Genomic DNA, 21,765 nt, shown 5'->3' with positions numbered 1-21,765 from the left:
CTAGAAACCCCTAATGACTCATCCAAAAAACTCTTAGAACTGGTAAATGAATTCAGCAAAGTTTCAGGATATAAAATTAATGTACACAAATCAGTAGCTCTGCTATACACCAACAGCGACCAAGCTGAGAAATCAAGAACTCAACCCCTTTTACAATAGCTGCAAAAATAAAATAAAATATTTAAGAGTATACCTAATCAAGGAGTTGAAAGACCTCTGCAAGGAAAACTACAAAACACTGCTAAAACAAATTATAGATGACAGAAACAAACAGAAACACATCCCATGCTAATGGATGGGTAGAATCAGTATTGTGAAAATGACCATACTGCCAAAGCAATCTACAAATTCAGCACAATTCCCATCAAAATATTACCATCATTCCTCACAGAACTGGAAAAAACCAATCCTACAGTTCATATGGAACCAAAAAAAAAAAAAAAAAAAAAAAAGCCCACATAGCTAAAGCAACATTAAGCAAAAACAACAAATCTGGAGGCATCATATTACCCAACTTCAAACTATACTATAAAGCCATAGTCACCCAAACAGCATGGCACTGGTATAAAAATAGGCACATAGACCAATGGAACAGAATAGAGAACCCAGAAATAAAGCCAAATACTTACAGTTGGCGTATCTTTGACAAAGCAAACAAAAACATAAAGTGGGAAAAGGACACCCTATTTAACAAATGGTGCTGAGATAATTGGCAAGTCACATATAGGAGAATGAAACTGGACCCTCATCTCTTACCTTATTCAAAAATCAACTCAACATGGATCAAGGACTTAAATCTAAAAAAAAAAAAAATTAACATCGGAAGAACCCTTCTAGACATTGACTTGGGCAAAGACTTCATGACTGAGAACCCAAAAGCAAATGCAACAAAAACAAAAATAAATAGGTGGGACTTAATTAAACTAAATAGCTTCTGTGCAGCAAAAAGAACAGTCAGCAGAGTAAACAAACAACCCACAGAGTGGGAGAAAATCTTCACAATCTACACATCTGACACAGGACTAATATCCAGAATTTACAAGGAACTCAAACAAATTAGCAAGAAAAAAATCAAACAGTCCCATCAAAAAGTGGGCTAAGGACATGAACAGATAATTCTCAAAAGAAGATATACAAATGGCCAATAAACATATGAAAAAATGCTCAACATCTCTAATGATCAGGGAAATGCAAATCAAAACCACAATGTGATACCACCTTACTCCTGCAAGAATGGCCATAATCAAAAAATTTTTTTTGAAAATAGATGTTGGCATGGATGCAGTGAAAAGGGAACACTTCTCTGCTGGTGGGGGAATGTAAACTAATACAACTATTATGGAAACAGTGTGGAGAGTTCTTAAAGAATTAAAAGTAGAACTACCATTTGACCCAGCAATCTCACTGCTGGGTATCTACTCAGAGGAAAAAAAAGAAGATACTTGCACCCACATATTTATAGCAGCACAAGTTGCAATTGCAAAAATATGGAACCAGCCCAAATGTCCATCAATCTATGAATAGATAAAGAAGCTGTGGTATACATATACAATGGTCTATTACTCAGCCATAAAAAGCAACAAATGAATGGCATTCACAACAACCTGGATGGAACTGGAGACTATTAATTTAAGTGAAGTAACTCAGGAATGGAAAACCATACATTGTATGTTCTCACTCATAAGTGGGAGCTAAACTATGAGGCTGCAAAGGCATAAGAACAATACAGTGGACTTTGGGGACTCGGGGGAAAGGGTGGGAGGGGGTGAGGGATAAAAGACTACAAATTGGGTTCAGTGTATACTGCTAAGGAGATGGGTACACCAAAATCTCACAAATCACCACTAAAGAATTTACTCATGTAACCAAATATGACCTGTTCCCAAAAACCTATATAAAAATTTTTTTAATGTAATGACAAAAAAGAAGCTTAAGAAAGAAATCTTAAAAAAGTAGAATGAAGAGTCATTGGCATCTAGTAATGAGACTAGATGAGATCACCAAGGAAATGAATAAACAGAAAAGAGGAGATAACTAAGGACTAGAGCTGCACTGTCCAATACAATAGTCACATGTACCTACTGAACCTGGAAAATGCAACTAAACTGCACTGAGAAGTGCTGTAAAGATAAAATACATATAAGGTTTCAAAACTTAATATACATTTTAAAATGTAAAATATATAATTATTTTATATTGATTCTATGTTGAAATAATTTTGGATATGTGAAGTTATAGAAAATATTATTAAAATAAGTTATATATATTTCTTTTTAGTTTTCTTAATATGGCACTTGAAAACTTACAATTACATGTGTTGCTTGCATTATATTTCTATTGGACAGCCCTAGACAATATTCTGACTCAGGATAGTGCTATGATTAGGTTTGTTTTAATACCATTGCTCTATGAGTAATAAGCGATTAGATTTGAGAATGTTAGGGAAGTTAGAAGAGGCTACTACAGTGATTCAGATAAGAAAAATAGGGCCTTAATTCAATTCAGAGGTGCCAAAAATATGGGTTCTGTCTTAGTCCATTTTGTGTTGCTGTGATAGAACATCACAGGCTAAGTAATTTATAAAAGAAAACAAATGTATTTCTCACAGTTCTTGGGGCTGGGAACTCTAATATCAAGATGCTGGCATCTTGTGAGGACCTTCATGCTGCATCATCTCATGATAGAAACTGTAAGGGCAGGCCAGGGACAGTGGCTCATGCCTGTAATCCCAGCACTTTTGGAGGCTGAGGTGGGCAGATCACGAGGTCAGGAGATCGAGACCATCCTGGCTAATACAGTGAAACCCTGTCTGTACTAAAAATACAAAACATTAGCCGGGCATGGTGAGGTGGGCGCCTGTAGTCCCAGCTACTCGGGAGGCTGAGGCAGGAGAATGGTGTGAACCCAGGAGGCGGAGCTTGCAGTGAGCCAAGATCGCACTACTGCACTCCAGCCTGGGCAACAGAGTGAGACTCTGTCTCGGGGAAAAAAAGAATCAGTGAAACAGGTAGTTGATATTTTGCAAAGTTAAACAAATTTGACAAATGTTTAGCCAGACTAACCAGGAAAAAAAGAGAGAAGATTCGAATAAATAAAATCTGGAATTAAAAAAGAGACATTACAACTGATGTTGCAGAAATTCAAAAGATCATTAGTGGCTACTATGAGCAACTATATGCCAATAAATTGGAAAATCTAGACAAAATGAACAAATTCCAGGATACATACAACCTAGCAAGATTGAACCATAAAGAAAGCCAAAACCTGAACAGACCAATAACAAGTAATGAGGTCAAAGCCATAGTAAAAAGTTTCTCAGTAAAGAAAAACCTGGGACCTGATAGCTTAACTGATGAATTCTACCAAACATTTAAAGAACTAGTATCAATTCTACTCAAACTGTTTCAAAAAAAAAATAGAGGAGAAGGGAATACTTCCAAAGTCATTCTACAAGGCTAGTAAAACCCTAATACCAAAACCAGACAAGGACCCATCAAAAAAAAAGAAAAAAAGAAAACTACAGGTCAATCTGATGAATATTGATGCAAAAATCCTCAACAAAATAATAGCAAACCAAATTCAACTATGCATCAGAAAGATCATTCATCGTGACCAAGTGGGATTTACCCCTGGGATGCAAGAATGAATCAACATACCCAAGTAAATCAACGTAGTACATTATATCAACAAAATGAAAAATAAAAACCATAAGATCACTTCAAATGACGCTGAAAAGTCATATGATAAAACTCAACATCTCTTCATGTTAAAAACCCTCAAAAAGCTGAGGATATAAGGAACATACATCAATATAATAAAAGTCACTTATGACAGACCCACAGCTAGTATCATACTGAATGGGGAAAAATGGAAAGCCTTTCCTCTAAGATCTGGAACACAACAAGGATGCCTACTGCCACCACTGTTATTTAACATAGTACTGGAAGTCCTAGTTAGAGCAATCAGACGAGAAAAAGCTATGAAGGGCATCCAAATTGAAAAGGAAAAGTCAAATTATTCTTGTTTACACATGATATTGTCTTATATTTGGAAAAACCTAAAGACTCCACTAGAAAACTATTAAAACTGATAAACTCAGTAAAGTTGCAGGATGCAACATCAACATACAAAAATCAGTAGCATTTCTATATGCCAACTGTGAACAATCTGAAAAAAAAATAAAAAGATTAATCTCATTTACAACAGCCACACATAAAATTAAATACCTAGAAATTAACTAGGGAACCTGGAAACAAATCCATACACCTAGAGTGAATACATATTCAACAAAGGTACCAAGAACATATACTGGGGAAAAGACAGTCTCTTCAACAAATGGTGATGGGAAAACTGAATATCCATATGCAGAAGAATGAATATCTCTCACCATACACAAAAATCAAATCAAAATGGATTAAAGACAAATCTAAGACCTCAAACTATGAAACTACTACAAGAAAACATGAGGAAAATCTCCAGGACATTGGTTTGGGCAAAAATTTCTTGAGCAATACCCCGGAAGCACAGGCAATCAGAGCAAACATGGACAAATGGGATCACATCAAGTTTGAAAGCTTCTGCACAGCAAGGACACAATCAACAAAGTGAAGAGACAATCCGTAGAATGGGAGAAAATGTTTGCAAACTACCCATCTGACAAGGGATTCATAGCCAGAATATATAAGGAGCTCAAAAAACTCTATAAGGAAAAAATCTAGTCATCCGATTAAAAAATGGGCAAAAGATTTCAGTAGACATTTCTTGAAAGAAGACATACACATGACAAACAGGCATATGAAAAGGTGCTCAACATCACTGATCTTCAGAGAAATGCAAATCAAGACTACAATGAGATGTCATCTCACCCCAGTTAAAATGGCTTATATCCAAAAGACAGGCACTAACAAATACTGGTGACAATGTGGAGGAAAGGGAACCTTTGTACGCTGTTCATGGGAATGTAAATTAATACACCCACTATGCAGAATAGTTTGGAGGTTCCTCAGATAACTAAAAATTCAGCTACTATATGATCCAGCAGTCCCACTGCTACATATATACCCAAAGGAAGGGAAATCAGTGTATCAAAGAAATATCTGCACTCCTACATTTATTGCAGCACTGTTTACAATAGCTAAGATTTGGAAGCAACGTAAGTGTACATAAACAGATGAATAAAGAAAATGTGGTACATATACACAATGGAGTACTACTCAACCATACAAAAGAATGAGATCCACAACTGTAGCAGCTCTGCTCCCACCTCAGGCCTGCAACACAGGAGAGCACAATTCCAGTGCTCACTGCTGAGACACTTTCCACAATTCTAGCTGTGGAGGCTCTTAGCCCACACCAGGGCAAGAACTCCAATCTCTGGCCCAAGACCATAATCCTTACGTGGCCATGCTGCAGGCTCACCATAGAATGACTGACTTTGTATGCACCCAGATTAAAAATGATGTCCTGCTATTGGTCCTGGGTTTGGGAAAATGTCTGCAGCTTTTCCCAGCGCTTTTCCCTCTCAGTGTCTCCAAGCTTCTCCCTAAGTTAGCTCCAGGGCTTGGGAGAAATAAAATGCTCCCCCTCAACCTGGGTTCCTTGGATTTCCCGTGGAAAGATGAGTCACAGAGGGAGGCTCTCTGCTTCTCTCACACAGTGGGACTTCACTCACTTCTATCAGCCAGACATCATCACGGGGACTGTTCGCCCATGCTCTCCTCTCCAGGATCTGGGTGTCCTTAACAACACCTGTGAGTTTCTGTTTTCCTTTTTGAATTAAAGCCCACAGAGTTGATCTTTATTCACTATTCTTTTATTTCCAAGTTGCTAAGGTATGCTAAAAGCCCCCTAATCTGCCATCTTGGGAAAAAAAATCGAAACATTATATGTAACTATCACGACACTACCACAATAACTCAGTGTAACAGATTATCCTCATTTTACCAATGAAAAAAGCAAAACTAAGTTATAGGTTAAGTAATTTTCCTGAGTCACAGAGAAAGCAAAGAGCAAAGAACTCAACCTCAGATCCTTCTTACTTCAAAATTCTATTTAGCATTGACATATGAGTTTCCAGATTTTTCTAGGAAAAGAACATCCCTCCCCCATACTACTAACTGACCTGTTCATTTCTTAATGCTGTGGAAAGTTTTATAAGTTCATAAATGTTGCATCTGTGAGTAAAATAAATTTCTGATACACCATAATTGCCATCTTTCTAACAAGTGTCACGAAATGATGGAAGATCTCAAAACAAGCTTCTCATGGAAGACATTGTATAATTCTTCTATTTAAGTATGTAAACTGAAGCATCAATATTTTATGAATATTTTCTACTAATAAAATATATAAGCATTATATTAAAAGTATTTTCATATGAAGTCACCAAGATACAACATTTCCCAGTAGTAAATTCATTAATTGTGTGCATTTTCCTGCAATTCACATATTGGCTTTAATAAATTATAATTGACAAAAACTAAGGAAACATTGATACTCCTTTTTCCATAAAGTCACTTCAGAATGCCCTTAGATTCTATTTCCAATACATATATTAAATTAGTAGCCAGAGATTTCATGGCTTTCTCCCATCTCCACAAATAAAAAAAAAAAACCTTTGAATTATATCCTGAATGATTTTCTCAATGGTCCCATATTCTTTATGTTAAAACATTCCAGAATTCTCTTACTTTTTAAGTTTACACATAAGCATAATGACTGGGTATTAATAAATGTAATCTTTGTTTCCAGTTTATCTTCTCGGGAGCCTTTACAGTATTGTTAGAAAAGAGACGTTCACCATTCTTGGTAAGTCAGAATGCTTATAGCAGCTCTAGAGTTTTATTTGCCAAAAGAAGGAATGTCAGTGGGTAGGCAGCATTGTCTGTGTGTCACTAGAAACCTACATATAATTGAAGAATAGATTTTTAAAATATAAGAAATGTAAGTTTCCATTGCATTTTCAAACAAAAACAGAATACATGCCAGTTACTGAAGTCATTGTCATATTTCATCAGTTATAAAAATAACTCAGATGTATGAAGTTAATCAAGAAGCTAAATTTCTACATGATAAATCATTTAGTGCAAATTAAAATTCAATGAAGACATAAATATAGCTATCTTGAAATGACCCCGTTTCTGTTATTACCTTCTTTTTCTCTTGCTTCTTTCTTCACATGTCTAGGAACTTTTAATTGTATGAGGGCTACTGTGTATGTGGTGTTTTAAAGAGTCTGGATCATGTTGATTTCCTTTAGTGAATATCGCATTTTGTATTGATAGGAAGTGAGGTGAAAGAATAAGAAATTAGAAGAATTATGTATGTAAATGCTAGAAGATTGACTTCTGGAATGGCAGACTGAGAACTCCATGAAATCGTTCTTTAACAAAAGCAGGGAAAGCACTGGCAAAACAACCAAAAGTAATGATTTCAGAGCATTGGAAATTAATCAAAGTCACAGCTAAAACAGAAGATTATCTAAGAGATACCAGTAAACCTCAGAAAAATAGAGAGATCTATAATGTTTTAATTTGAGGCTATCCCCTCTCCCTTCAAGCTCATTGGCAGAGTATGTATGAAAAGCCAGCAGTAGAGCAACCAGCTGAGAGGTCCGACATCTTGTGATGCTCTATTAAAAGTACCATCATCTGAGCACAATCAATATTTTGTCTGAAATTGCACCTCTGTTCCCAGGATGTTTTGGCTATTTTTTGTATAAAGATTTCAGCTCAGTGAAAACAAAGTCCTACCACTAGATGGCGTAAACACCATCAATCTGCTAACAATAGCACAGCTTAGTAAGGCTATGAATGCAGGTAAATAAGGGCTTGGTCAGAAATTTAAAAGACAATCCTGAATAACTAGATAATCATAAGGAGCTTTGAAAAGCTCTGACATATTCTTGGAGATCTAAAGTCCTTCACAAATATGGAAAGTTATGTGCATGCCCAGGAAACAACTAAGAAAGAAGAAAGGTCCACCACTCATTTACCTCTGGCTGACTATGAGGCCCTAAGCAAGGAAGAAGTGAAAGCTGAAGCTGTCTTATAAACTAACTGAAGTTTTAAGCATATATTCTCATACATACTCTCCTTGGCAAAGGATTATGGACTGACATTAAATTACACTGGGCCAGGGATGGCTCCCAGGAAGCAGATAACCCATGGGCCACATTGAGGGAATAAAATATTTACAGAATTAATCCAGGAAATTTAACAAAGAAGAAGAAATAAGAAAAACAAAAACAAAAAAAGCAAAAATAGCAAAAAAGCAACCAACAGAAAAATATTACTGTGGGGGCCAAAATTTGGTAGTTACTACTCAAAGACTTTAAATTAGATCTTTTATGGTCAGAGAACCAAAAAAAAAAAAAAAAAATTGTTTAAAGAATTAAAAGAAAGCATGAAAGTGATATGTCATCAAATACAGAATATCAATAAAGAGATAGAAATTATAGATTTTAAAAAATTAACATGCTAATTGGAATTCCCATAGAAATCACTTTAAAACATGACTGAAAATATACACAACAAGAAATAAGGCCATCTCCAGTGATGCCAGGCACAAGTTCAACTCAAACTATCCTAGACTCCAGACTAGTCCTACGGACCCAGACTCTACACCTGCCCTAGCACCAGGCCAACCCTAAGCTGCAGGCCAGTTCCTATAGCCCAAGTCTCCAGAGGACCCAGGGTCTACGCCTGCTCCAGCAGGCCCAAGGTCCAGGCCCACCCCAGTGGACCCCATTGCCAAAATGAGCCACATGGACTGAGGCACCATGACCACCCTTGCAGACCCATTCCAATGCCCATGGACTCAGGACCCAGACTCATCCCTACAGACTTGGTTTAGACTTGCCCCAGCACCAGACTAGCCCCATGGACTGAGAATGCAGACCCATGTCAGTGGTCCCAGGTGCCAGGCCCATCACAACATCTGAGTGACCCCTAAAGACTCAGGCTCAAGGTTCACACTAGTGAACTAGTTCACATCAGCTCAGCTCTTGTAGACTCAGGCTTCAGGCTGGCCCCATTGGATACAGGCTCCTGGTCCATACCCATATGCCAATCAACAAGTCCACCATGGTAGATCAGGGCTACAGGCACAACTCCACAGAACCAGGATTCAGGCCCACCTACCTGCTAACCTGGTATGAGGCCAGCTTGCCTGAGGACTCCAGCAACAAGCCAACCATACCAGATGTTCTGCCCAGAATCTCTGAATCTGGTGAAAGTCTTTTCTAGACAAAGCCGGTATGAAAAAACTGGAATAAGGCTCCTACTTCAAATGGACAGATATCAACATAAGGCAAAAAAAGATGAGAAAACAAGAAGACATACCACCAAAACAACACAATATGCTGCCGATAGCTGACCCCAAATAAATGGAAATATATGAACTTCATCATCAATAATTCAAAGTAATTGTCATTGAAAGGCTCAAGGAACTTCAAGAAAATGCAGATAATTTTATAAAATCAGGAAAACAATAACTGACCAAAATGAGAAATTTAACAGAGTGAATAAAATTATTTTTGAAAATTGAACAGAAATTCTGAAGCTGAAAAATAAATGAATGAAGTTAAAAATGCAATGGAGAGCAGCAACAACAGAATTCATCAATCAGAAGAAATACTGTGACACTGAAGACAAGGCATTTGAATATATACAGTCATAGGAGAAAAAAATGAAAAGGACAAAAATGTCTATAGGATTTGTGGGACAAGATCAAAAGAGGAAATATTCAAAATATAGAAGTTCAAGAAGAAGACGACAAAGACAAATGGCTATAGGAAGATTATTAAAATAACATAAGAAAGCTTTCTAAATCTGGGAAAAGATATAAATATCCAGGTACAGGAAGGACCAAAGGTCTCCAATTAGATCAATCCAAGCAAGATTACACCAAGATATAATCAAACTGTCGAAAATCAAAGACAAAGAGAGGCTCCTGAAAACAATAAGAAAAAAGAAGTAACTAATATATAAGAAAGTTTCAACAAGACTGGTAGGAGATTTCTCAGCACAAATGTAACAAGCCTGGACAGAATAGGATGATATAATCAAAGTGGTGAAAGAAAAATACTGTCAACAAATGACCCAGGAAAGCTGTTCTTCAAAAACTAAGAATGAAGACTTTCTCAGACAAACAAAAGCTAAGAGAGTGTATTATCCTGTAATGGAAGGGTCAAAGTTTACAAAATTTTAGTTAGATAGGAGTAATAAGTTCAAGAGACCTTATGGTGCAACATGATGACTATAGTTAAAAAAACCAGATGTAACAGAGGTGTTGAAATTATCACACTGTGACTTCAAAAAGCTATGATTAATATGCTGAGAAATCTAATGGAATAAAGTGGGCAACATGCAAGAACAGATAAGTAATGTAATCAGAGAAACAGAAATTCTAAGATGTAATAAAAAGGAAATGCTAGAAATAAAAAATGTTATAACAGAAATGAATAATGCCTTTGATGGGCTCATTAGTAGTCTGGACATGTCTGAGGAAAGAATTAGTGAGTTTAAGGATCAGTAAATGTAGAAGCATCCACAACTAAAAAGTAAAGGGGAAAAAAACCTGAAAAAAAGCAGGACAAAAAATCCAAGAACTGTGAGACAAAGACAAAAGAAGTAACGTGTGCATAATGGAACCGCCAAAAAAAGAACAAGAGGGAGCGGAAGAAATATTTGTAGCAATAATGACTGATAATTAATATCAGACCAAACCACAGATCCAGAAACTTAAAGGACACTAAGGAGAATAAATGCCAAAAATATACACTTAGGAAAATTATACTTAAACCACAGAAAATCAAATATTTTTTAAAAAATTTTGAAAGAAGTTGTATTAGTTTGTTCTTATACTGCTATATAGAAATACCTGAGACTGGGTATTTATAAAGAAAAGAGATTTAATTGACTCACAGTTCCTCAGGCTGTATAGGAAGCAGGACAGCATCTGCTTGGCTTCTAGGGAGGCCTCAGGAAACTTAAAATCATGGCAGAAGGTGAAAGGGAAACAGGTACATCTTACATGACAGGAGCATGACCAAGGTGGGAGGAGGTGCCACACATTTTTAAACAACCAGATCTCATGATAACTCATTCACTCTCATGAGAACAGAGGGGGAAATCCACTCTTTTGATCTAATCACCTCCCACCAGGCCCTGCCTCCAACATGAGAGATTATAATTCAACATGAGATTTGGGCAGTGACACAGATCCAAACCATATCAGAAGCCAAAAAGAAATTACCTATAGAGGATCAAGGATAAGAATTGCATAGGACTTCTCCTCATACACCACACAAGTAAAAAGAGTGGAGTTAAATATTTAAAGTATTTGGAGAAATGCCAACCTAGAATTCTGCAGTCTGTGAAATTATTCTTCAGAAGTGAAAGAGAAATAAAGATTTTCTCAGACAAGTAAAATTGAAGAAATTTGTTGAGAGTAAACCTGCTTTGCAAGAAATGTTAAAGTTAAGATTTTTCAGGAACCAAAAGAAATGATATTTGTCAGACTTACAACTTAATAAAGAAAAAAAGATAGAGAAAGAAAAAGTGAAGGTAAAAAATTAAAACTTTCATTTTTCTTATATTTAATCTAACAGTTTGTTCAAAATGATGATAGCAGCAATGTATTCAATGATCACACCCTATGAATAGGTTTAATGAAAGAAAGCAATGATACAAAAGATGAGAGGAAGGAATTAGAACTACTTTGTTAACATAAGATACTTGTACTATCTGTGAAGTAGTATATTGTTATTTGACAAATAGAGTTGGATTAGTTGTAAATGTATATTGAAAACACTGTGGTAACCACTTGAAGAAGTTTATTTAAATATTTGATTTGCTAATAAAGAAGAGAAAACAGAATCACATAAAATGTTCATTTAAGCCAAAAAAGGTAGAAAAACAGCATAATCTGAAAAAACAAGCAAGAACAAGGGAAATGAATAAAGACCAGTAATAAATATATGACAGATATTAATCCACCTCTATCAATAATCACTATAAACACCAGTGATCTAAATGCACCTATCAAAACACAGAGATTTTTGAAGAGTGGAACAAAAAACAATATTCAACAATATGTTGTCTAGAGGAAACCTGCTGTAAATATAAAGACACATATAGATTGAAAGTAAAAGGATGGAAAAAGATACCACATGTTAATACTAATTGAAAGAAAGTAGGAATAACTATATTAACTTCAGACAGAGCAGACGTCAGGGCAAGAAAAATTATCAGGAATAAAGAGAGGCATTACATAATGATAAAGGGGTCAATGTATGTGACCAACAAAAAAGTAATAAAATACATGAGGCAACAGCTGATAGAACTACAAGGAAACATATATGGATCCACTATTAGAGTTGAAGATTTTAACTCCTATAAGCAATAAAGACATTCTGCAAGCAGAAAATCAGTATTACAGAGTTGAACTCAACAACACCATCAGTCACTTGGATATAATTGACATCAATGCAATACTCATACAATAAAAGAACACATTTTTCTCAAGGACACTTATAACAGCCCCTAAGATAGACCATGCTCTGAGTCATAAAATACATGCTAATTGCTAATCGATTTTTAAAAATAAACATTGTACAATTTATGCTCTCGGATCACACTGTGATGAAAATAAAAGCTACATTAGAAAGGTAAGAGAAATGCTTTCACTTTGACTATGTCACCTCTCCACGACAATGGCATAGCACCCACTACACAGGAAGAATTTCCTTAGGCCCAAGATTTCTACAAGGGAATGAAAAGGGAGCCCATGGTAGACATCCAGCTTTCCCAGCATTCTTGGGTATTCTGCCGGAGGCCCACTTCTGTCTTGCCAAATGGGGAACATTGGAAGTATCACCAGGGATAGACTATGTGGTGTCAGCTAGAAATAGAAAGGTGGGGCCCACAGCAACCAGCACGTGAATCTTGGCTGTGCCTCTGTATTCTAGTCAGCAGAGGCACCCAACCAGAGAGATTAGCCAAAAGCATCTCTCTGCAGGAAGCACAGTTGAGAGATTTGCCAGGCTCAAGCCTTTGTCTAGCTTTGACACCTAGCATCAGAGCTCTGCATAAGGCTCTCCCAGGCTGAGAAGCAAGTCTGCATTTGGACACTGCTACAGAGTGTACCTTCTGGCCCAGCTCAACATGATTAGCTAAGCAGTAACCTAGCCTCAGAGACCTGCATAAGGATGTATCAGGCTGGGAGGCAAGCCAATGTATGAGCATATCTATGAAGCAGAGCATCTGGCTCTGCCTGACGCTAGCAGTTGAGCAGAGGCCCCGTCAATCTTCAGAGCCCAGTCGGAGGTTCTATCCAGACCGCGGCAGGGAGGAAATCCTATGACTACACATACCTGTGGAATATAGTCTCTGACCCTGACCATTTCAAATAACATTTTCATAATTGAATTTATAGAAGGGAAAGAGAGAAAGGAAGAGCAAGCATATTTAAGAAAATAATGGCTGAAAACGTTTCAAATCTGGAAAAAGATGGCAACATACAGATACAGGAGGCTCAGAAGTGTTCAATCAAATTAAACCCAAAGAAGGGTTAACCAAGACATACCATGTTCAAACTATCAAAAATCAAAGACAAAGAATTCTCAAAGTAGCAAGAGATAAGAAACATATCATATTCGAGAGGGTTCCAATACAGCTATCAGCAGACTTATCAGCAGATATCATGCAGGCCAGGAGAGAGTGGAATAATGTACTCAAAGTGCTGTAAACAACAACGACAATAACAACAAAAGGTCAACCAAGAATATTTTACCTTGCAAAGCTATTCTTTTTATTATTTTTTTTTTTTCTTGACACAAAGTCTTGCTCTTGTCGCCCAGGCTGGAGTGCAATGGTGTGATCTCGGCTCACTGCAACCTCCACCTCCCGGGTTCAAGCGATTCTCCTGCCTCAGCCTCCTGAGTAGCTGGGATTACAGGCACCTGCCATCATGCCTGGTCAATTTTTGTATTTTCAGTAGAGACAGGTTTCACCATGTTGGCCAGTCTGGTCTCAAACTCCTGATCTCGGGCGATCCACCCGCCTCAGCCTCCCAAAGTGCTGGGATTACAGGCGTGAGCCACTGCGCCCAGCCCTTGCAAAGCTATTCTAAGGAAATAAGGGAAAAATTAAAACTTTCCCAGACCAAAAAAAAAAAAAAAAGCTAAAGGGTCTCATCATCACTACACCTGCCTTACAGGAATCATGAAAGGGAGCTATTTAAGATGAAACCAAAAAAACAATGATACAAATTAACAACATAAAACATATAAAAGTATAAAACTTGGTGATATAAATCATACACAGTCATATTCAGAATACTCTAGTACTATAATGGTAGTACATAAAGCAATTTTATCTCTAATATAAGTGTTAGAAGAAAAACACCTATAACTACAATAAACTAAGAGATACAAATTACACAAAATACACATTTTGACATCCAAATAACAAATAGGGGAAAAAGTAAAATGCAGACATTTTGTATTGAAAGTTAAGTTGTTATCAGCTTTCAAAGCCTGGTACAACTACAAAATATTTTATTTGTGCCTCATGGTAACCACAATACAAAAACTTATAATAGTTGCACAAAATATAAAAACTAAGAAATCAAATCATACCACCACAGAAAATCATCAAATCACAAAAGACAGTAAGAGAGGAGGAAAGAAACAAAGGATGGTTTAAAAAGAAAAGAAACCACAAAACAGCAATAAGAGTTCTTATATATTAATAATTACCTAGAATGTAAATTGACTGCATTCTCCAATAAAAAAATAAAGTAACTAAATGGACTGGAAAACAAAATGCAACTATTTGCTGCCTACAAGACACTCGCTTCACCTTTAAGGACACATATGGACTGAAAGTGAAGGAGTGAAGAAAGATATTTCCTGAAAATAGAAACCAAAGAGAAGAAATAGCATACTTAACACCAAATGTTAACAGGTATGTGGAGAAAATAAGCCCTTCATATTGTCATTGGAAGTGTAAAATGACACCATGACCTTGTAAAAATATGTGGTTATTCATTCAAAATTTAAATATACACCTGCCATATGATTCAGCAATTCATTGCTAGGCACTTACCTCTGAGAAATAAAAACATATGTCAAAAACAAAAAACAAAAACTTGCCCACATATTTATAGGAGTTTATTCACAATAGCCAAAACCTGAAATTGAACTAGGCAAGAAAACTTTTATCTGAAATGTTTCAGTTATTTTAGAAACAAAGCCTGGGTTTTTTAAAATAAAGATTAATAATTTATGATTTTCTGTGGCTGCAATAAAAGTATAAAAGTGTTTCTTAAAATATTCTTTATACCATCTCGCTGGGCGCAGTGGCTCATGCCTGTAATCCCAGCACTTTAGGAGACTAAGATGGGCAGATCACTTGAGGTCAGGAGATCAAGACCAGCCTGGCCAACATAGTGAAACCCGGTCTCTACTAAAAATACAAAAATTAGCCGGGCGTGATGGCATGTGACTGTAATCCCAGCTACTTGGGAGGCTGAGGCATGAGAATTGCTTGAACCTGGGAGGTGGAGGTTGCAGTGAGCTGAGATCCCACTACTGCACTCCAGCCTGGGCGACAGAGTGAGACTCTGTCTCAAAAAAAAAAAAAAAAAAAAAAAAAAAAAAAAAAAAAAAAAAAAAAGATTATATGGTCTCTATTTTCAAAAATTATTAAAAAGCAAACAAAACAAAACTTCATAGTAGATGGCAGGGTCATAGAGGGTAGCTTATCCCATGCCTCACACTCTTTTACTGCATCTGGCTTTCACATAGTGCCCCTTCATGCTCTTCTTTCTTAATTTTTAATAGCTTTATTGAGGCATAATTGACATACAATAAACAATAAACTGTATGTATTTAAAGTACACAATTTGGTAAGCCATGAATACAATAAGATAGTGCATATGTCACCCCCAACAGTTTTCCCATGCCCCTTTGCCATCCCTCTTGCTTATCCCTCCTCAAAACCCTCCCTCCCCCAGGCATCTACTGATCTGCTTTTTATCACTACAGATTAATTTGCTTTCTCTAGAGTTTTATACACATGGAATAATACAGTATATATGCTTTCTTGTTTGACTTATTTCATTCAGCATAATTATCCTGAGATTCATCCATGTATATGTTATCAATCCCTTTTTTATTTCTAAATTATATTCAATTTTATGGATATATCACAATTCATTTATCCATTCACCTATTGATGGAACTTGCATTGTTTCCAGTTTTGAGCTTTTACAAATAAAGCTACTATGAACGTTTACATATAAGTCTTCATACAGACATATGCCTTCATTTCTCTTTAGTAAATACGTGAATCGTAGGGTATATGCATGTTTCACTTTTCAAGAAACTGCTAACCTGTTTTCCAAAGTGGTTGTAGCATATTACATTTCCACCCTCAGGCTGAGTATTCCAGTTCCTCCATACTTTCACTCTCTTCTTACAGTGCACTTACTGTATATCTTTCTGTATTAATGATTTATCAAATCGTATACTTTAAATATGTCCAACATCATCCTAACGGAGGGCAGGAATCAAAACAAGTGTTTCTGCTTGTTTTATTCAGATAAGTTTTTCCCAGAAAAACTTCACGCTCCAGAGAAGAACACCTGCTCCACAGGGCCTTATTGATGCATTTCCTCAACAAGGTGGCTCTTTTCTAAATAAAAACAGATTATTTTGACATAACTATTGCCTGTATAGTTGAGAAAATGAAATATTTACCAAATATACTTCATTTTAAAGACTGGATTATGTCAACATACCAAAATGTATTAAGCAATACAGTTGTATGTTTAGGTTATAAAATGAAATAATAAACATTTTATTTTCATTTGTCTTTCTTTAAGGGAGATTTGTTCCAAAAGAATACATTAGTTGAGATCACTATACAACATACAACAGCAACTTCGATAAACACATCCTTTATCCAGTGAAGTTGGTTTCAGAATTCAGTAGTTTAAGCTTTAGTAATTATTACCTAATTCATATTAGACAGAGGAAATATACGTATCTTTTTAAATTTAACTTTTATTTTAAGTTCCGGGGTACATGTGCAGGTTTGTTATATAGGTAAACCTGTGTCATGGGGGTTTGTTTTACAGATTATTTTGTCACCCAGGTATTAAGCCTAGTACCCATTAGTTATTTTTTCTCATCCTCTCCCTTCTCTCACCCTCACCCTCCAATAGGCTCCAGTGTGTTGTTTCCCTCTATGTGTTCATGTGTTCTCATCATTTAGCTCCCGTTTACAAGTGAGAACAGGCAGTATTTGGTTTTCTGTTCCTGCATTAGTTTGCTAAGGATAATGGCATCCAGCTCCTTCCATGTTCCTGCAAAGAAAATGATCTTCTCTTTTTTATGGCTGCATAGTATTCCATGGTGTATATGTACCACATTTTATTTATCCAGTCTACCATTGACGGGCATTTAGGTGGATTCCATGTCTTTGTTATTGTGAATCATGCTGCAGTAAACATCTACATGCATGTGTCTTTATGACAGAATGATTTATATTCCCTTGGATATATTTCCAATAATGGGACTGCTGGGTCAAATTGTAGTTTGTTTTTATGTCTTTGAGGAATCACCACACTGTCTTCCACACTAATTGAACTAATGTACACTCCCACCCACAGTGTATAAGTGTTACTTTTTCTCTAAAACCTTATCAGCATCTGTCATTTTTTGACTTCTTAGTAATAGCCATTCTAACTGGTGTGAAATGGTATCTCGTGTTTGATTTGCATTTCTCTAATGATCAGTGATGTTGAGTTTTTTATCATATGCTGGTTGGCCACATGTATGTCTTCTTTTGAAAAATGTCTGTTTCTGTCCTTTGTCTGCTTGTTAATGGGGATGTTTGGTTTTATCTTTGTAAATTTGTTTAAGTTTCTTACAGATGCTGGATATTAGACCTTTGTCAGATGCCTAGTTTGCAAAAATTTTCTCTCATTCTGTAGGTTGTCTGTTCATTCTGTTGATTGTTTCTTTTGCTGTGCACAGAAGTTGCTTGGTTTAATTAGATCCCATTTTTCAATTTTTGTTTTTGTTGCAATTGCTTTTGGTGTCTTTGTCATGAAATCTTTGCTGATTTCTATATCCAGAATGGTATTATCTAGTTTGTACAGGAGAGATATAGATATAGATATTCAAATGTAGACAAAGAAATAAATATAATCAATAAGGATCTTCTTAATATCATGTCACCTCTCAGATCCTATACATGGACAAAGTGCAATTATGCAGCAACGTTATACATATGCATGCCATTCTCTACCATCTTTAAGATAAAATCCTAAATATCTAGCTAGATAGCACCTATCTTTCCAACAAAATTTTCTACAGCTCTCCTTCTTTCACTCCAAAATGAACCATAACAAACTCCTGAAATGTTAGCTCTCTGATATTCTGAAACTGTATGGCACTATGAATTTGCCTGCATTATTAACAATTTTTTTGCATTCTATTCACATTTAACATGCACTTGTTTGTCTTCCTCAATAGTCTGAAAATTCCTTGAGTGCAGAGACCATTTCTTTTCTGTCTTTTTATCTACTGATGCAGAGCATAGATTACAGAGTATAGAATAGGTATTCAATAAATTGTCAGTGAAGAAATAAACTTGTTTATTACATCAAAAATTGTATCACCTCCAGAATGGTTTATTCCTATTGGGATCCTGACACATCTGCAGTTCTGACCGTCTTTGTAATGATCCTACTCTGCTGAAAAGATCAACATTTATATAAACCTTTTACTTTTAAAAAAATCTTTTACTTTAATATACTTGTCAATGATGCATATTGATAATTTCCAATGACCAAATGATTATTTTTCTCTATTGCAGGTGTCTTACGCTTTAGTAGTAAACATCATAAGTGCCTGTATTTCAGTGATTGGTCTGCTTTTACTATCAATTGAGTTTATAAAATATAGTAAAAGTTCAAAAAATCCACTTTGGCCACAAGTAAGTACCAGGTTTCTGTGAGAATCTCATCACAATTTTAGAATTATGTGTTAAATATTTACTAAGTGATCAGGGTACTTAAGTACAATGCAAGTCATGGAGGTAACCCTCACCATTAGTTTACCTCATGGTATATGCATCTATTAAAAATGTGAATCAAACTACGAGTTACATTTCTAAACCCAAGACCGCCCAAAACCTCAAGTAAACAAATGAAAGGTATTATAAATATTAATAGATGCCTTTTGAGTGACTAAGCATTATATTCAATTCTGGACCCACCTGATAGCTATGATGTTTTTATGCTGGGCAGCCCAGTTCATTCCAGGTTCCTGCATCTCTGAGATCAGTTCTCCCAGGCCTTAAAAGATCAAGTTTGTTATAGCAAGACTTGGTCTTCCAAGAAGGAACGGGCATACTCATGTACCTGTGATACCCAGGGGTTTATGTTCAATGTCAGGGCTGGAGTTTATAAAAAGAATAAAGCTGAACTCTGTACACGTATGTAATTTTGAATGCATGAGTACTCAGTTCTATATCGTTCACGACTATGTGGACATTTTTGCACTGCCTGCTTTGAGTCTGTCAGTTGTTCAGCAGGTCTGTGGGAGTCTAAGTGTGTTCACATTTGCATTTCAGTATCTGTGTATATCTATGTTCCCATTCATGTGGAACTGTGGACATATGTGCATTTATCTGTACACGTTTGTTGGTGTATAGAGAAGGGGCTAGGAGGGCAAGAAGGTGGAAGTCAGTGCTAAGCAAGTTGTATAGAAATTGAAGCATAAGGGCCAAAGTCTTCTCTAGGGTTTCTGTCCTTCTGCTCTATCCCATCTGTTCAGGGCTTGATGAAGGGCAAAACAGTGGGGACTTTTACCAATACTTAGAAATCAACTTTTCTGAATTGAACCCATTAGATATTGCCTATATTTAAATTCCTAACTCATTAAGTAAACTCTCCTTACTTCAACATCCAAAACTCTTGGTTAATTATCTAGTTGCAAAGAATACACCAGTTTGCATTTTGCTGGCTTTTTCTTATTTCTATGTAGCTTTGAAAGTGATTTTTACCGTGAGTACAACTGTAAACCTCCTTAGGGGACCATTTGTGTCTCTGATTCAATAAAGAAATGAGTTTTGAAATTTTAAACTACTTGCTCAGTGTCACATGGCTAGTCACTTACAGATCATTTTTTCTAATGCAGAATGGTTTTAAATTCTAAATTATCTTACCCCACAGAATTGAGCTTTTACAAAAATCAATTCAGTGGCACATCAAAGAATCATTCTGCTGCTGCAGAGAATGTTAATATTTTATGACACATACCCTGATGGATACCTTAAAGTGGTATCTTAAATAAAGAGAAACATAAAGATGTTGCTTAAGATTATATTTGTATAACAAGAATGCCTCATTTTATTGGATTGATCTTTAATTATGATCTTAACTCTTTCATTTTTCTAATTTATCTCTTAAACTATCAATATTCATATTAGTAGGAAATCCAGAATCTTCCTTCTGAGGTCCCCTCCCTGTTGACCCTCTCAAGTTACTCAAAACCACTAGGATCCAAAGGTTCAATATTGACTCCAAACCCTTAGTTAACAGAGTCATGGAGTATCTCATCAGTCCACCAGCGTGCCCTTAATTTCCACTGCCACGGTTCAGTCACTACTAAATGATGTCATTATTTAACACTGATCTGAGTAGCCCGTGGTGACCTTGTCATAAAAGTGCATTGAGTACTGAAGAGGCTTGGGCTTCCAATATTACAGATTCTGTATTATTGTTTCCAACCCAGCTATCCTGTCAGGATATGGATCTATTGGGGCTTATAGACAGAGGCACAATCCCAGGAGGAAACTCCTACCCCCAGGCCACATAAGCCCTTGTGTTGAGTCCAGGTTATAAGTCTAAACATTCTTTTCTTTCATTGTTTCTCTTTAGCGTCCTTTCCTATCAACAGGGCAGATTTTTATATGTTTCTCTATTAAATACGTTCTACAACACTAAACCTCAAGGGTATCACAATTCCATCTTCCCCAGAGTTATTGGCCTCAGTGAAAATTTCCTGTCATTATCCACAACAATAAACAAGAAAACACAATCAATGATTCTCATCATCCACTTGGGAGAAATGTATCAGTTTATCATCATCCTCAATAATTATCAGTTATAATTACAATTAAAAAATATTTAAAATTCTCTTGTTGAGGGTGCAGGATATGGTGGGTCATTTTTCTCTTCTGTTTTTCTTCTTCAATTTTAAGATACCTTTATCAACTCTAAAGCACTCACATAGAAAGATCTGTAAGGAATGTACATTTTCTTTTTGGATACAGAAAACTGGTAAACTCCTTTCGGAATATCTGTTCATATTAACCATCTTGGAGTTGTCTGTCGCAAGTAGAGTCATCCACTGGGCATTTCAAGCAAAATATACAGGAAGATAAAGATGCAGTGAGTATCCCATTTCTCCCTTAGTAAATCAGAGGATGTTGTCTTCTGTTATGAACACTATTTGAATAACTAAGGTTTTGATATGAATTAAGTATAAATAATGCCACCACTAAGCTCTGATCGTAGATAACCGAGAACACTCGGCACTAACTGTTGTGCACTTACATGAGTCCCTCCACAGCTGAATAATCTTCCCTTTTATAGAAGTGTTTTGCATTACAGGATACTTTTATGTCCACACCATATGAGAGAATAAGGTAGAAGACATGTGATTTTCTGGCTCAGGTCTGTTTA

The 21,765-nt window shown here is 36.1% G+C and overlaps 1 protein-coding gene across 1 annotated transcript in view; it reads left to right on the top strand.

Annotated features, from left to right (window-relative positions):
• LOC103234708 (membrane-spanning 4-domains subfamily A member 5-like) overlaps window positions 1–21,393 on the top strand; it is a 33,226-nt gene extending 11,833 nt beyond the window's left edge. The window contains exons 3-5 of the mRNA XM_037997592.1: window positions 6,751–6,807; window positions 18,891–19,021; window positions 21,354–21,393. Coding sequence (XP_037853520.1) covers window positions 6,751–6,807; window positions 18,891–19,021; window positions 21,354–21,393 — 228 coding nt within the window. The remainder of the gene's footprint in view (window positions 1–6,750; window positions 6,808–18,890; window positions 19,022–21,353) is intronic.
• Window positions 21,394–21,765: the final 372 nt, after the last annotated feature.

Source organism: Chlorocebus sabaeus, chromosome 1 (genome assembly GCF_047675955.1).
Source record: "Chlorocebus sabaeus isolate Y175 chromosome 1, mChlSab1.0.hap1, whole genome shotgun sequence".
Taxonomy (NCBI): domain Eukaryota; kingdom Metazoa; phylum Chordata; class Mammalia; order Primates; family Cercopithecidae; genus Chlorocebus; species Chlorocebus sabaeus.
This window is presented reverse-complemented; position numbering and strand designations above follow the sequence as displayed.